Source organism: Globicephala melas, chromosome 1 (genome assembly GCF_963455315.2).
Source record: "Globicephala melas chromosome 1, mGloMel1.2, whole genome shotgun sequence".
In the NCBI taxonomy this organism is placed as follows: Eukaryota; Metazoa; Chordata; class Mammalia; order Artiodactyla; family Delphinidae; genus Globicephala; species Globicephala melas.
The window spans coordinates 71,481,491-71,497,279 of NC_083314.1; the positions used below are offsets into that span (position 1 = coordinate 71,481,491).

Below are 15,789 nucleotides of genomic sequence, written 5' to 3' on the forward strand. Positions count from 1 at the left end.
GTGTGGATGGGTAGGGGCTGCTTCTGCTCTGATCTTATAATGGAAAGGCTGTTGGCCCAGCCTCCAATCGCAGGTTACTGAAACTCCAAGCCCTGCCATCCCCCCTACCCCCTACATCTTAATTCCCATCTTCCAGACAACCTTCTCACTCGCTTAGGCCAAGAGGGCGGGGCCTGTTTGCTGGGGCCAGGGAACTCGGCAGTCATTCTCCTGTAGGATCTACCCACGCCTAAAGAATGGAGCCATGATGTCTCAGGACTCAGAAGTTACCAAAGAGATCATCGATTCAACTCCCTCATTTTACAGATGGGAAAACTGAAAGAAACAGATAGGCAAGTGAGCTAACAATATTACTCAGTGTTAGAAACGTAACCAGGGTTAGCGTCTTGGTCTCCCAGTTCCTAGTTCATTAAAGCATAGTGCCTGAGTGCACACTAGGGATAGCCAGGGTGCTGGATGCTGGAGATGCAGCAGTGAACAAGACAAAGTCCCCAGAGAAGCCAGGGAAGGGTAGAGGACACCCCTTCTAGTTAGGGCGTCACCCCAACCTTGCCCAGTGCCTGGACAGGTGCTGTGGCTACCCGGCTCCAGGGAAGCTGGTGCCCAGTGAGCCATGATCTACTGCTATAACCTGCACGGAGCCGGAGGGTGCTCTGAAGGCTGGAACTCAGACTCCAGGTTCCTAGCCCGAGGATCAGATGCGCCCACCTAACTGCCACCCCTATTCTGGCTCCTCTGTAGGCATCTCCTCAATGGTCCCCAGGAAACTAGAGTGTTTCTTGTCTCTGAAAAAGCCTTGGACTGGGAAGTCAGGAGTCTTGGGTTCTGGTCCCTTTCCTGCAATTAATTTGCTACACGACCTTGGGCAACTAAGAAACTAGACTTCAGCAGACCAGGAGGTAGAACCAGATGATCCCTATAGGCCTTCCAGCTCTGAAAGCCTGTGGCTGCGTAAATATGCAGCCCCGAACTGAAGGTGGGTGCTGGGTGCTGGAAGAGGCGGTGAGTCTGGCTGTGGTGACAGAAGGGGGAAATGTCCTGACCCCATTTCGCAGTGGGGACCAAGGGTAGCTTTACCCTGGATATTGCCTTCTGCCCCTGCACTGCTGCAAATTAGTGCCCCCACCAAGTCCTGGGCCATTAGAGCTCTGAGCCCCAGGGCCCTGCCCCACCCCTGACAGGGAAAGGAGCCCAGGCTAGGGAGGCACCTCGACACCACAGCTCTTTGTCTCTCCTTAATGGGATGAGTTTCCAGGTGAGGTCCCCTCCCTTCTCCCTCCCCATCTCCTGCCCTGGGCCTGAGGGACCTGAATCTACAGATATCCCTCCAATAGGATCCTAGTTCCTAGATCTATTTTGGGGCCCAACTGAGCCCTGCACGGGGTTCTCTGAATTCTGAGGTCTCTCCTCTGAGGGTTAGGACCAGCTTTCTGTCTGAAGTTAGTTTCCTAGAAAGGGAAGGGCCCCATCCCTGCTTTTCTACTCCTGTTTACAGAGGGGGGCAGGCCCTTTCCTGTAGGATCTACCCAAAGCCGGGGAAGCCAGAAAGGCAGGCTAGCTTCCCTGCCCAAGGTGGGGAGAACTAGGGGGAATCCCAGGGAAGCCCTGTGGCCCCATTGACCTTGGTCCCACCCCAGTGTTTCAGGGAGCTGGGCTAAGGGGACCCCAGCCACAGAGATGGCAGTGAGGGGCTCATAGTAGAGTCCACAGTCCCAGCCTCTAGACCCCAGCCTCGGGATCCTGGGGTCCTCCAGGCAAAGTGAAGGGGGGTCAGCCACCGTGGGGAGCCAGCCTAGTGAGGAGAGAACGCCTGGGCTTCCCGGCCTTCCAAACTTGCCCTGGTGCTAACCAAAGTCTGGACAGAGAGAAGGGATGGGGGTGGGGTGGGGAGCTGAGTCAGGAGTGAAGGGAGGAGAGGAGCCTAGGGGTTGGATCTGGGAACAGAATCTAAAATGCGAAGGTCAAGTTCAGAACTGGGGGCAAGCCACCAAGCCCCCTGGAGTAGGGCTGTGCAGGAGGGGGTCGGGGTCACTCTTTCACTGAGGCAGGGAGCCTCTGGCCTCAGAAGTTTACCCACAGTTCTCAGGCCACCCTCCTCCCCTCTAGCCTTTAAAACTGGCTGGCATGTCCTGAGAGCTGGGTTGAGGTTGTGATTTGGGGCGGGGCAGAGCTGGCCACACTTGCAGAGATGTGGGAGGGGGGTGGTTGGCTGGCAGGACTGGTGAGGGGGTTAGGATCTCAGGAGTTTGGGAGAAGCGGAATTCTGGGTCTCCCACCCACGGTGTGGCTGTTTTGGTGACTCAGCCAGGCTCAGACTCTGGCTCCCTGGGGGTTTAGGGGACTTACCTGTGCTGGAAGCTGTGTCTGGGCCAGAGCCGGGGCTGCCTCAAGGCCTGTCCTCCCCCATTGTTCTCACCTCCCTTTGTTATTGGTGTGGCCCCCCTCCCCATCCACTAATCTGTGGTGGGCGCTTTGCCCGGGTTGGGAAGCTCTCACTAAGCTGGCGGGCTTAGGACAATGTGGGGTAAATGAGGGAGGTGGATGAAGGCAGAGGGAGAATCTTGCTGGTTTTCAAATTAGCATGCCAAGGCCAAGGCTATGGGGGGAAGGATGGAAGAAAAAAAGTGCTGGGTTGTGTATATCACCTGTCCTGAATGGGGGGCTTTAGGGCTCCCCTCCCACGTCCTTTCTTATCCCAAACTCACCCACACATTCCACCTGTCTCTGGTGGAGGCTGCTTCTGTGGGGTGAGGGGAGGCAAGAGTTAACAAAGGAGAGTGAGACCCTAGATAGCTTGGACCCCTCCCCCTAGCCCCAGGCAGGGTCTCCCCCCACCACTTCCCACCAAACCTACACCAGACAACCCTCACCCCAGGCCTGGAGCTAGAGCTGGTTTTTCTGGTGGTGGCAGCAGCAGAGGCCTGACGGAGATTCCCAGGGAGAGGCCTCCTTGGGGGGCCAGAGGTGCTGGAGGGCCTGGGGGCGTGGCTGGGGGGTGAGAAGGGTGGGGGTCCTTCTAGTAGGAACCTGAGGAGCAAGGGTAGAGAGAGCTTTTGTTTTGTTCTGTTGGGGCGTCCTTGATGGTTATTTCCCATCACCCTGGAGGGACAGTGACCTCATCTCTGGGTCCCCCCACCTGAGATTCATCTGCCCTCAGGTCTGGGGTGGGGTGGGGAGGGCTGCCTGGGCGACACTCCAAACGGGTGCAGAGGCAAAGGCGCCGAGCGACACACCACTGACCTAAGGCAGCTGAGACAGACAGCCATGCAGAAGCCAAGAGAAACCGACATGAAAATATTTACTGTGTGCGCACATTCACACACACACGCATTTCATAGCCCCCTCTGGATGCAGACAAGCACACACGCTTTCCTGAAATGTGCGAAACGCCCCCAAGTTCATGCAAAGAGACAGCCTCTCCTGCACGTTAACCAGCACTGAGACTCCCCAGACCCTCACCCAAAGATGTACGTTCAGACGCAAAAGGCTCACACTTATTCCCTTCTTCCTACTCACAGGCCCATCTCTAGGACCCCACTGTGTACCCCTAGATGTACGAGCAGGGGATGCTGAAGGAGACAGTCTCCTCAGAAAGAAAAGCCTCCTTCCCCGGAGATGCTGTCATCTGCAGCTGCCAGCCTGTTGCCCCTCTGGAGATCAGAGGCCGGGCCTCACACAGATAGGAAAGTTGGGACCCAGGCACAGGGTGGGGAACAGGCAGCCAGCCCAAGCCAGGAATGGAGGGCCCGTCTGGGAGCAGGCAGGGTACGCAGAGGGCAGGGCCCCAGAGAGGCCCGTGGGGGCTTGGCCCGGGGTGGGGGAGGCTGAGGGCAGGGATCCCGTCTGGCCAGTTGGGCCTGTTCTCTCCCTTGCGCAAGGTGGTGGCTGGTGGTGACTGAGGCTAGGCCTGCTGTGCAGCAGTGGCTGAATCACCCAGGCATCCTGGTACTCCCAGAAGCAGGGGAGGGGAGGGGAGGGGAGTGGGGGGGAGGGTCAGAGGGAGGAGTGCCCAGCCAGCAGAGTCCACCAGGCTCAGGAAACAGTTTGCAGCAGAAGGGTCCGTGGGCCTGGCCTGGCTACTACATGCCCGCAGGGTGACCTCACCAGGCAGGCGGTGTGTCTCCTTTGCTCTGGTGACATCATCATGCGGATGCTGGGTGGGCACTGGGTGGGGGAGAGAAGTGGGAGGCAGTCCTGGCCTACCTTACCCTGGGAGTATGAGCTTCTGGGTCCACAAGCCCAGGACAGGGATTCTAAAGCCCAAGTTTTCCTTTCCTTCTCTTGCAGCGCGTGCGCACGCGTGTGTGTGTGTGTGTGTGTACGTGTGTGTAAGTGAAGGAAGGCGTTGCTCAAGCTGATATGCTCCCACTAAACAGTGGATTTAGGACAATGGGCAGCTCACCCAGAAGGGACTTTCTGGTTTTACTGGGCTCCTCAACCTGCAAAGCTTGGGCTTATCACTTGGGTTCATGGGGATCTCGGACCCACAGGTAGGGATGTGGAAGATTGGCCTCGGACATGTGCTGGGGACTTGATGCATGTTGTACCCTAAGAGGGTATTTTTGGGAATTCCCTGGCAGTTCAGTGGTTAGGACTCTGAGCTTCCACTGCAGGGGGCATGAGTTCGATCCCTGGTTGGGGAACTAAGATCCTGCATGCCGCTGTGTGGCAAAAAAAAAAAAAAAAAAAAAAGGTATTTTTTTGGGGGGGAAATGTGAGTGATTCGTGTTGGGGAGGGGCCAGCTGGTTAGCAAGTGTAGGGATGGGGATGGAAGATATGCCATCTGACATTGTCCTAGAAATAGTCTTTGAAAGGGTTTGAGTGTCCCAGTGGAGCAGGCCTTGGACTCCCTGTGACCTGCATGGGCACCAGTGTTCAAAGCAGAGGAAGTACTGGGAAGCCCCTATCTCAAGCCCACCTCCAGCCCTTCCTTGGCAGCCCTGCTCCCTCTGGTGCCAGGAGGAGGTGTCTGGGAGAGGTGCAGATGGTTAGCTGGACTCCCAGGCTGGGCTGGGTGGGACCAACATCAGCTTAGGCAGGTCAGGGCCCTGGTATCTGGCCCTGCAGGTCTGTCCTGTCCTGTTTGGGACCTCCCAGCTTCCAAGAGTATCCTCCCTTCCTCCTCCCTTGCAAGCAGGGCCATGGGACCCCCTTCCTCTGTCCCACGCTCTGCCTCACTGGAACCCTCTGGTCCACTCTAGCGGGGCTTCACTTTCTCCCTCCATGCCTGACGCCCTGCATCCCCTTCCTTCTCCCTAGGTCCAGTCTGGAGGTGTTTCCTTTGGCAGAGAACCCAGGTAGCCAGCCTATCCTGTCTCTAATGTTGTCTCTAAGGCAAGCCTAAGGTTGCCATGCCAACCCCCTCCCTGCCCAGCCCAACCAAAGACTGCACATTCCTCCTCATTCTCCCCTTTCCTTCTTCCGCCTGTCTCTCGCATTCATTCATTCACACACCCATTCACTCAGTCAGTCAGTCAATAAACATTAACTGAGCACGAATTATGTGCCGGGAATGCAGACCACTGAGCACTAAATCAGAAACCGTGTTTCCATATGTGATGTGAGACCGAGTTTATACTCTTGAGGTTCTCAATCTGGTGGAAGAGGCAGACAAGAAAATAGCAAATACAATCTGCGGTATAAAGTACTACGATGGGTCAAAGCAGGGTGCTAGAGGAGAACAGAGGAAGGGCACCTCACTCTGCCTGAGGTGGGGGTGGGGGGAGGGAGGACTCCAGGAGCAAGTGATGTCTAAGCAGAGTCTTCAAGGATGAGTAGGAGTTACCCAGACAGTGATGACTAGGAGCTGCCAGACATAGGGAGGAGGGCGTTCCAGCAGGAGCTCCAGGTGGAAGCAAGGTGAGGGCCAGCAGGGTGTGTGAAGTGCTGGCCAGAGGCAGGAGCTTTGAACTTTTGGGAATTGCTGCATATGCATTCCAATGCAAGGAGCTCTTGCCATCCCAGAGAGCCTTCACTCTGTCTGCAGCCTCAGCCCCCAGCCCTGTGTTTCACACGCTTTATTCCACAACTCCAAATTTCTTTCTTCCCAGCCATGAGATTCCCCGGCCATGCCTCCCTCATAAGTTACTTATCCTAGAAACCCAGGAGTTGTCTTTGAGACTCTTCTCTCTTTCTGATCAGTGACCAAATCCTGCCAAACTTCCCCTGGAACTGTCCCGTCCTTTCAGCAGCACGGTGCAGGATGGCAGCTGGAGGGTCCTAGAGGGTCTCCTGTCCCCAGTCTCCCTACTTTCTAGTCTGAGGGCACACGCCCATTGGCTTCATGCTTTAGGGACTCCCTATGTCCTCTTGGCCAAATCTGAATTCCTTTGCCTGGTATGGAAGGTCCTGGGTGATTTTTCTCTGACCAGATGTCCCACTTCCTGCTCTGCCTTAGTTCTGTCCTCTCCTCTCTGCTTCCTGAACCAGCCAGCCTCTCCACCTCCTTGGGGTTCGCCCACCTTGGTCCCTTACCTGGGACCCCTTTCCAGGTCTCATCCCCTCCTGATTCTACCCAACTCATGCATGAGCCCCTCCCATGTGACTCGGGACCACTGTGACTGTCCCATCCCACGACTAACCTGCAACACACCACTAAGCACTAAATCAGAAACCATCACAAGTGTTTCCATAGCTGTCTCCATACGTATCTCCTCTTCCAGAATAAAGCTCAGGTTCTGTGAGTGCAGGAAATGCATCCTTCTTTGCAGATAATGCTACATGATAGATACCCCTGACTGCTTCATACTGCTCCTTGTCATGCACAAAACACTTGCCTTTTGTCACTGGTCCCTATCTCTGGTCCTCCGATTCTGGCTCACGGTTCTGACCCTGTCATGTGTGTCTGTGCTGACCTCGTATCTCTGGGCCTCTGACCTGGGGCCTTTCTGTCTTCGGTGACTTTCTCATTCCTGTCTCTGAGCCTTGGTTCGTGCCCTTCCTCCCACATAGAATACCTTCTTCTCTCTGGGAATCCAGGTCTCTCATCTTAAAGCCATGAAAAGACTGTTCCGAAGGGCCTGCTGGTTTGGACCCTTCCTACACTACATGCCCCATCCCAGACACCAACTGTTCTCCACCCTTGCCTTGGTTCCTGGCCACACTTTCTGAAAGCATTCACTTTCCCCCCCCCCTTGGTAGGTTGAGCCTTCTGTGAAAGTTTGTCCATGGCTTCCCATCTTTGTGTGCACAAAATCCATTTCCCGGAGCTCCCTGAGGGCAGAGGCTGGGTCTCTCCTCTTGTTATAGTCCCCACCTTACAATTGCTCAGGACACAATCCTGGGCTGAGAGAGGGTATGACTCTTCCACATACCACCTGTGTGGCCTTAGGCAAGTCACTTCCTGTCTCTCGGTCTTAGTTTTCTCATCTGTTAAACGGCGATAATAACACCTGCCTCTTGGGAATGTTTTGTGAATCTAATGAGGTAATGGACTGAACGTGCTTTGCAAGCATAAAGTGCTCCAGGAGTTCCGGGCTGCCTTTGCGGACATTATCATTGTGGTTAAGTGTTCCCCCGGCTCTGGCGGCGCCCCTAATCCTGGCTGCTTCTGTCTGCCCCCCTGCAGGTCGGTGCCCGGCGGGCGAGCTGGAGACCTCGGACTTGGTGACCGTGGTGCTGGGCCAGGACGCAAAACTGCCCTGCTTCTACCGAGGGGACCCGGGCGAGCAGGTGGAGCAAGTGGCATGGGCTCGTGTGCATGAGGGCGAGGGCGGCCAGGAGCTGGCACTTCTGAACTCTAAATACGGGCTATACGTGAGCTCAGCCTACGAGGGCCGCGTGGAACAGCCGCCTCCCCCAAGGAACCCCCTGGACGGTGCGGTGCTTCTGCGCAACGCGGTGCAGGCGGACGAGGGCGAGTACGAGTGTCGCGTCAGTACCTTCCCTGCCGGCAGCTTCCAGGCGCAGCTTCGGCTCCGCGTGCTGGGTAAGTGGGCCCCGTTAGGCATGGGGGCGGGGGTGCTGTGTGTGCAGAAGCACCAGGTCCTCAGGCCCCGGGTCTTGGAGGGCAGAAGCTGGAGGCGGGGGGATGCAGAGATGGAGCGGGCAGAAGCGGAACAGGAAGAAGAGGTGGGGCCCTGTAGGGATGAGGGAGCTTCATTTAGCCACCCCCCCCTCACCCCAATCCAGAAATTCTCTCCAAGTGACCCCAAAAGCTTGATACTGCTTGGTCAGGCTTGGGGAAGAATCCACGTATTAGGCTGTTCTTCCTTCTGCTGATCTGAAATCTCCCTCTCGGTTGCTTTCACCCACCCCAGCAAGATGACACAGGCTTATTCTCCCTTCTGCACGACAGCCTTTCCACCAGCTGAGGACCTCTGTCATGCCCCACCCAAGTCTCTTCTTCTTCAAGCTAAACTTACAGGTTTCTGCAACAGTTCTACTAAAGACACTCATTCAGAGCCTCCCTCATCACCTTGGGCTCCATGGTTTTAGAATGTGGTGCCTAGATGTGGACATGCAGACCCAGCTATGACCAGTGTGGCTGTGCATGACCAGTGGGGCTGAGACCTTTCCTGATCTGGACCTTCAGTGAATGTGGTTGGAGACCACAATCACCTTTTTAAACCACCACTTTGCACGGATGCCCTAGACTTATGGTCAAGTTAAGTCTTTTCCATTCTGTGCTTGGACTGTTAATGTTATGAAGATAAAAATAAATAAAGGCCTTTATAGTTTCCCTTTATCTACACGGAAGTTAGTAATACCAGCCTTGGTAGAAAAATCTGGGTGTGGATCTTGGCTTTACCACCTAATAGCTACTGATCTGGAATAAATCATTTAACCTCCCTGGGCTTCAGTTTCTTCAGCTGTAAAATACAGATAGTAACACCTACTTCGTGTCTGTTGACAGGATTAAAAGAGACAACGTTTGTAAAGTGTTTAGCACAATTCTGGGCACATAGTAAGTGCTTAATAAATGATGGCTATTATTATTATTATATAGATGTTATCTGGTTAGTTTTTTAATTACTTCATTATTTTTATTTGAAAAATGACCCGTACTCATTGTAAAAAATTCAAGCATTGGAGAAAGGTACAAAGTCCACTGAAATGCTACCACTCACCTGGCATCTTTGTTGATGAAATAAAAGAAGAAAAAGGGGCCTGAAACTTGCACCTGTGCAAGACTGAACCGGGATGGGGCGGGGCCTCCTGACAGGGGTTGTGAAGGTTGTGATTTCTGCCTCCCCCCCATCTGCAGTGCCTCCCCTGCCCTCGCTGAATCCTGGTCCAGCACTAGAAGAGGGCCAGGGCCTGACACTGGCAGCTTCCTGCACAGCAGAGGGTAGCCCGGCCCCCAGCGTGACCTGGGACACAGAGGTCAAGGGCACAACATCCAGCCGCTCTTTCGCGCACTCTCGCTCAGCTGCTGTCACTTCAGAATTCCATCTGGTGCCCAGCCGCAGCATGAATGGACAGCCACTTACCTGCGTGGTGTCGCACCCTGGCCTGCTCCAGGACCAAAGGATCACCCACATCCTCCAAGTGGCCTGTGAGTACCTGGATCTTGGGTAGGGTGCCCCCATGGGCTCCAAGAGGATTGATGAGATAGTGAGAGACCCTAAGCCACACCAGTCTGGCCAGCCTGGGTCCTGGAGGCCACCTTGTATGGCTGAGAGAGCACCAGTCCAAGGTAGGAGACCTGGAGCCCATCCCAGGTGACCTTGGCAAATCACTCTGACCTTGTGTCCTTCTGTTTACAAAGGAGCTGGCCCTGCTTCAGGGGTTGTTGGGAGAATCAGATATAAACATGGAATTAAAAGCATTTTGGAAAATAGTTTAGGATTTGAAGACAGCTAGACTTGGGATGAGCCCTAGTTCTGCTGTTTACCAGCTGTTATTCAATCTTATTAAGGTTCATTTTCTTCATCAGCAGAAGGAGTATTATTATGTCAACTTTACAGGGTTCTGAACGAATGCAGTGCCTCTCGCATAGCGCTTAGTGCATAGAAGGTGCTCGGTCGACAGTCGATATTATTTTCCTGGCATTAGACTTTGAGCCTCTCTGGAGGATAGCACTGTTTTCTACTCATACTAACCCAGCATTTGGCACTAAGTAGGTCCTCAACAAATGTCTGTGAAAGAAGTGAATGAACCGGAATTCCCTGGTGATCCAGTGGTTAGGACTCCATGCTTTTGCTGCCAAAGGCCCGGGTTCGATCCTTGGTTGGGGAATTAAGATCGCACAAGCTGCGCCACACACCCAAGAAAAAAAAAAAGAAATGAATGAACTAGTAGGATGGTTAAGCCTTTGATGAATCAGGGAGTGTTTGCTGAGCACCTGTTCTGTGACTAGCGCTATGCTACGGACCACGGGGGATTCAGAAAAGGTGTGCCACATTGCTGTGCAGAGGGACTTATAGGCTCATTGCACAGGTAAACCCATGTGGACTCTCTGAACTTCGAGAGGGGAGGGAGCTGTCAGTAAGGCGGGGCTGGGCTAGCTTTGGCCGCAGATGAGTAAGATGGAGAAGGGCAGGGGGAGGCTATTCCAGGCAAAGTGGGGCCTGGGGCGGGGGCCCTTTGAGGAAGAGCATGATCAAAGGTATCATTTCCATTCTTTCTCCTCCAACTTTTCATTCCAGTCCTTGCTGAGGCCTCTGTGAGGGGCCTTGAAGACCAAAAGCTGTGGCAGGTTGGCAGAGAAGGAGCTATGCTCAAGTGCCTGAGTGAAGGGCAGCCTCCTCCCTCGTACAACTGGACACGGTAAGGGCCTAGCTTGGGACCAGGGTCTTTCCCTCAGGACCAGCACATACTCACCGTGGGCTGGGACAATATATTCTGAACCCCAGATAAATTAGGGCACATGTTCAAACCAATACAAGAATATGCATGGTCACCAAACATTGTTATTGCCTTGCACCTAGGAGTGTAGTATACATGGTAATTGGCAGGAAATTAGCTGATAAGTCCTTGGCTTTTTTTCCCTTAACTTTAAAATTGTGAAATATAATACAGCATTTCAATGTTAATACTTTATATATTTATGTAAGTGCCTAAAGTGAATAAGACAAAAAGATACAGCTGACTGTGACTGTTGTGAAACTAACACTCTTCTAGTCACTACCAGGTTGCTAGCACCTCAGAGGTACCCACCCATCTCTGCCAGTTCTTTGACTTTTTTTCAGGGTCTGAGATGTCCAGACAATCAGGGAGGGGTCAGGGACACATGTGTGTGAGCCCATGACAGGCTCACATGTGAGCAGATGAGCCATGCATGTGGCCTTGTGCCTGGGGCTGTGTTCATGTACCCTGCCATGAAACATCGTGGGTGCTGGAGCATGCAGTCACATTGTCCAAGTACATCTGAGCCCCGATAGGAAGGAACAGTCCTGTTGTGTGGACTTTATATACCGTGTGGACCTGGTACCTAGTGCGGGATGACGTGATGCCTATGGAGCTTGTGGGACGGCACGCGTGTGGATCTTCCCCAAGTGTGTGTGTGGGTGCCTGGGTCAGGCTGGGCGGCAGGGAGAAGGGACCTCTGCCTAGACCTGCCTAGGGGAAGGAGGGGCACCGTGGGAACAGCCGGTGGCTCTGGGTGACGTCATGGGGGAGGGAGGTGGAGAGCTGCCCGGGCACGTTGGGTCGTGGCAGTCTCAGCCCTCCCCAGCCAGCACCCATCAGCTTCCCTGTCCTCCAGGCTGGACGGGCCTCTGCCCAGTGGGGTACAAGCAGAAGGAGATACTCTGACCTTCCCCCCGCTGACCACTGAGCACAGTGGCACCTACGTCTGCCACGTCAGCAATGAACTCTCCTCAAGGGATTCTCAGGTGGATGTGGATGTTCTTGGTAAGCACTGGGGCAGAGGCTGGGACCTGGGCCAAGGGCCTGGTCGGGGGACAGGGAGCAAGACAGAGAGAATGAACTGGGAGAGGATTGATTTGGAGGGGGCTGGACTGCATGTATTTTGCAGAGGGCCAGGCTGAGGGGGTGGTCCTGGGACGTGTTTTGTGAGGACAGTGCGTGGGGGGCTGTGGAGTCCGGGGGCCGGTCAGGGATCTGGGCATCGGCCTCAGACAGTGGCCTGTCTCCAGCAGACCCCCAGGATACCACGGGGAAGCAGGTGGATCTGGTGTCGGCCTCCGTGGTGGTGGTGGGTGTGATCGCCGCACTCTTGTTCTGCCTTCTGGTGGTGGTGGTGGTGCTCATGTCCCGATACCATCGGCGCAAGGCCCAGCAGATGACCCAGAAATAGTGAGTACTGGCCACTCATGGGCGGGTAGAGGTAAGCAGGGAACAAAGGGGAGGCAAGCAGGAGGTGGGCCAGGACCGAGGAGCGAGAGGAGACTGGGCGGCCTGACATCTGAAGAGCTTGTGGACCAGAGGTAAGCAGAGCCAGTCTTCTGGGAGGTGAGAAGGGCCTTGGGGCCTGGGTCGCAGCTGGATGAGGGGAGCCACACTGCCTGAGTGAGGGTCAGATCCACATGCACGTGTATCACAGGGGCACACACACGCTCTGCAGCCGCACCGCCACCTACAGCCACTCACTCGCACTTGCAGGGACAACCCAGCGCCCACACCCTCCAGCCCCGGCTCACATAGGCTTGGCCAGGCTAGGTTCACCTTGGGAGGCTACCACTACCCTCAGCTCCTGACCAGGGGGTGTCTTCCCAGTGAGGAGGAGCTGACCCTGACCAGGGAGAACTCCATCCGGAGGCTGCATTCCCATCACTCGGACCCCAGGAACCAGGTGTGTGCCAAGGTTGGATGCATTCTTGGGGCCGGGGCCCCTCTGCGGACCAGAAGCGCAGCCCGCCCCCAGGTCTGGCCGCCGCTGACTCAGCCCCGGCAGGTCTGGAGCTGCTCTGGGTTTGCTGGGCTCCTTCAGAGGGCCCCCTTCAGCAACCCCCTTCGAGGTTGCTGTGGGAAGCCACCCTCAGCACTGGTTTCAGGGCGGGATGAGGGTGGAATGAGGGTAGGGGTGGCGGAAGTGAGGATGTTTGCATCGAGGAGAGAATGGACAGGTCAGGCTAGGGGGAAGGTGATTGGGGGGAGGCTGGGGGAGGACAGAGGTGAAGAGGCTGAGCGCTGTTCTGACTCCTCCCCCATGTGCGGGCCTTGCAGCCGGAGGAGAGTGTAGGGCTGACAGCCGAGGGCCACCCTGATGGTCTCAAGGACAACAGTAGCTGCTCTGTGATGGTGAGGCCCCCGGCCCCACCGGCGTCCCTCCCACTCTCCTCAGGCCCCTCTCCGGGTCCCAGATGTGGTGCGTCAGCTGCCCCTTCACCGGTCCCTGATACCTCAGACTCATGCTGCCCCATCCCATCCCCTCCCCGCCCCGCTATGCCTTTGCTCTCTAGTCTCCCCTTCCTCAGGCCTAACATTCATTCCTGGCCCCGCATCTCTGAGCCGTTGAGCAACCATAACCCCTGCTTGTGCCTTACCTCTGACCCCAGCGTGCCCCAGCCGACCCCCTCACGTCTGGCTGCCCCGCCTTGGTTCCTGACTTGCCCTCCGCCCTTGGTCTCCAGAGCGAAGAGGCAGAGGGCCGCAGTTACTCCACGCTGACCACAGTGCGGGAGATTGAAACACAGACTGAACTGTTGTCTCCAGGCTCTGGGCGGACAGAGGAGGAGGAAGATCAGGATGAAGGCATCAAACAGGCCATGAACCATTTTGTTCAGGAGAACGGGACCCTGCGGGCCAAGCCCACGGGCAATGGCATCTACATCAATGGGCGGGGGCACCTGGTCTGACCCAGGCTTGCCTCCGTCCCCTAAGCCTGGCTCCCTCTGCTGACATGGAAGATTTCAGCTCATCCCCGGGGAGCCTCCCTACACACCTCATTTCCTGAGGAAGATGCTCCCCACCCCACTGACTGCTCGACCTTTTCCTCCGGTCCTTCTGTTGGATGACGGAAGGGCTCTGCTTGTTGAGTCCCTCCCACAGTGTGTGCAGGTCACTGTGTGTGCATTAGTGCTTGTCTGAGTGTGCACTGTGTGTGCGCGGAGGGGTGACCGTGCCCACGGTGTGCGTTGTGTTGTCACGTCAGAGTCCAAGTGAACCGTGGTGTGTGTGCCACAGGGTTCAGTGGCTGCATGGGGAACGCCACAGGGGATCGGTGCATGTGTCGTGTGGCTGTGTGACCTTTGCCTGTAAAACGCAGGTGTTTTCCTCAGACCCCAGAGCAGTATTAATGATGCAGAGGTTGGAGGCGGGAGGTGGAGACTGTGGGCCAGGTCCAGGTGTGCGGGCATAGCTGGAGCTGGAATCTGGCCTCCTGAGTGCGGGAGCCGGGCTCCCACCACTTGGGAGCTGTCAGGGCAAGTGTAAAGCAGCGGGCCTAGGGGTGGGCCAGAGGCTCAAACTGTTACAGAAGAAACCCTCTGCCCTCTGGTGGCCTCTGGGCCTGCTGCATGTACGTATTTGTTGTACGTAAACCTGCACAGTGGAGCTTCTTTGAGGACTACTGCCCCAAATGCATTCATAAGACAAAAGACTTTTTATAAACTTTTGATTCACCTGGACATTTATTACTGCAAGGACTGCTTAAAGTCACATCAGCCTACACAAGAATTCAGCAAAGCTAGACCTTGCTCAGGTCCTACCCCAGGGGGTTAGTTCCTGTGGTTCTGAAAGGTGCTCCGTCTAAGGCATCTTAATCTAGGCAGGCTCTTGGGAGGGAGCCGAAGAGCTGATAGAATTTGAAGGAGGGGTGTGCGCCCCTCCGTTACTGGCTATGGGAGGGTAGGTAGGGTCCTTGGCCCTAGGGGCTCCTGAGCTCTTCCCCTAGCCTCATGTTTTCTTAGTTGTATCCACAGTTGTTTGTGATCCCTTGGTGGGGGGCTGCTAGGACTTGGTGACAAGGGCTTCTGGTTTGGTTGTGGTGTAGGGGAGAGAGAAGAGTGATTATAGACCAAGGGAGGTGAAGGAGCTGCTGGGAGCAAGAATGTCTCCTTTTCCCCAGGGGTCTCAGGGTTACTAACTTGGGTCACTAACTTCCAGCCGTTTCTCTGGTTGGGATTAGATAAGGTCCATTTTTGCCTGTCCCACCCAAATACATTCAACCAGAATATCTAGATTTAGTGCCCAAACCCTGCTCAGCCCGAACTCTGCTGGATTTCTGGACCAAAGGAGAGACTCTCATCCCCTGCTCTCCAGCCAGCCCAGGACTTTGGAGGCGGAACCTGAAGATATGGAACTCTAGTATGTATATTTTGTGTAAATATGTTCATATTTGTACATAAAAAAGATATTCTGTTTTTAAATAAACAGATAAAACCTGTTCTTTCCGGTTCCTGTCTTGCTCCCTGGACTGTGTAAGTCCTGAACCTCAGTGCTCTCTGTCTCTGCACCATCTTCCTTGTGGTCCCAAGTAGGGGAGGAGTTAGTTTGCCTGGAACTAGGGGGGACGGGGGAAAAGAAGCGGCCTCCACAAGACCTTCAGCCGTCTCTGAGAGTCGAGGTCGGACAGTGGAACTATAAGCCCTTCCAGGATAGGCAGTGCCTTAGCTGTCAGTATTTTATATCCTGTATTGTATTGGAGTCTCACTACGACAGGCCTGGAAAGTAGACAACAGTGTAAACTTTTTACAGTCAAAGAACCCAAAATTCAAATGAGTTCCACAGAATGTTAGAGTTGGAAAGATTTAAAGATCATCTAGTCCACTCTCTTCATTTTTTTATATGTGTTGAAACTGAGGCCCAGTAAAGTAATGTGACTTGACTGAGACTACAGGCCGGTCAGGGCCAAAGCCTGGCCGTCCTCCCTCCTGGGTATGCCTTACACAGCCCTGTGTTGCTCTGCTCCTAGGCAAGTCTCGGGTCTCCACCTCAGACCC

The 15,789-nt window shown here is 54.9% G+C and overlaps 1 protein-coding gene across 3 annotated transcripts in view; it reads left to right on the top strand.

Annotated features, from left to right (window-relative positions):
- The window catches only part of NECTIN4 (nectin cell adhesion molecule 4), a 27,473-nt gene extending 12,237 nt beyond the window's left edge, over positions 1–15,236 (top strand). For 2 of the 3 annotated variants that reach the window (XM_060297479.1, XM_070044058.1), the window contains exons 2-9: positions 7,569–7,928; positions 9,207–9,497; positions 10,591–10,711; positions 11,649–11,797; positions 12,043–12,202; positions 12,623–12,698; positions 13,073–13,147; positions 13,480–15,236. In XM_060297479.1, coding sequence (XP_060153462.1) covers positions 7,569–7,928; positions 9,207–9,497; positions 10,591–10,711; positions 11,649–11,797; positions 12,043–12,202; positions 12,623–12,698; positions 13,073–13,147; positions 13,480–13,704 — 1,457 coding nt within the window. In that variant the 3' untranslated portion in view covers positions 13,705–15,236. The remainder of the gene's footprint in view (positions 1–7,568; positions 7,929–9,206; positions 9,498–10,590; positions 10,712–11,648; positions 11,798–12,042; positions 12,203–12,622; positions 12,699–13,072; positions 13,148–13,479) is intronic. The other variant, XM_070044059.1, reaches the window with a different exon arrangement.
- Positions 15,237–15,789: the final 553 nt, after the last annotated feature.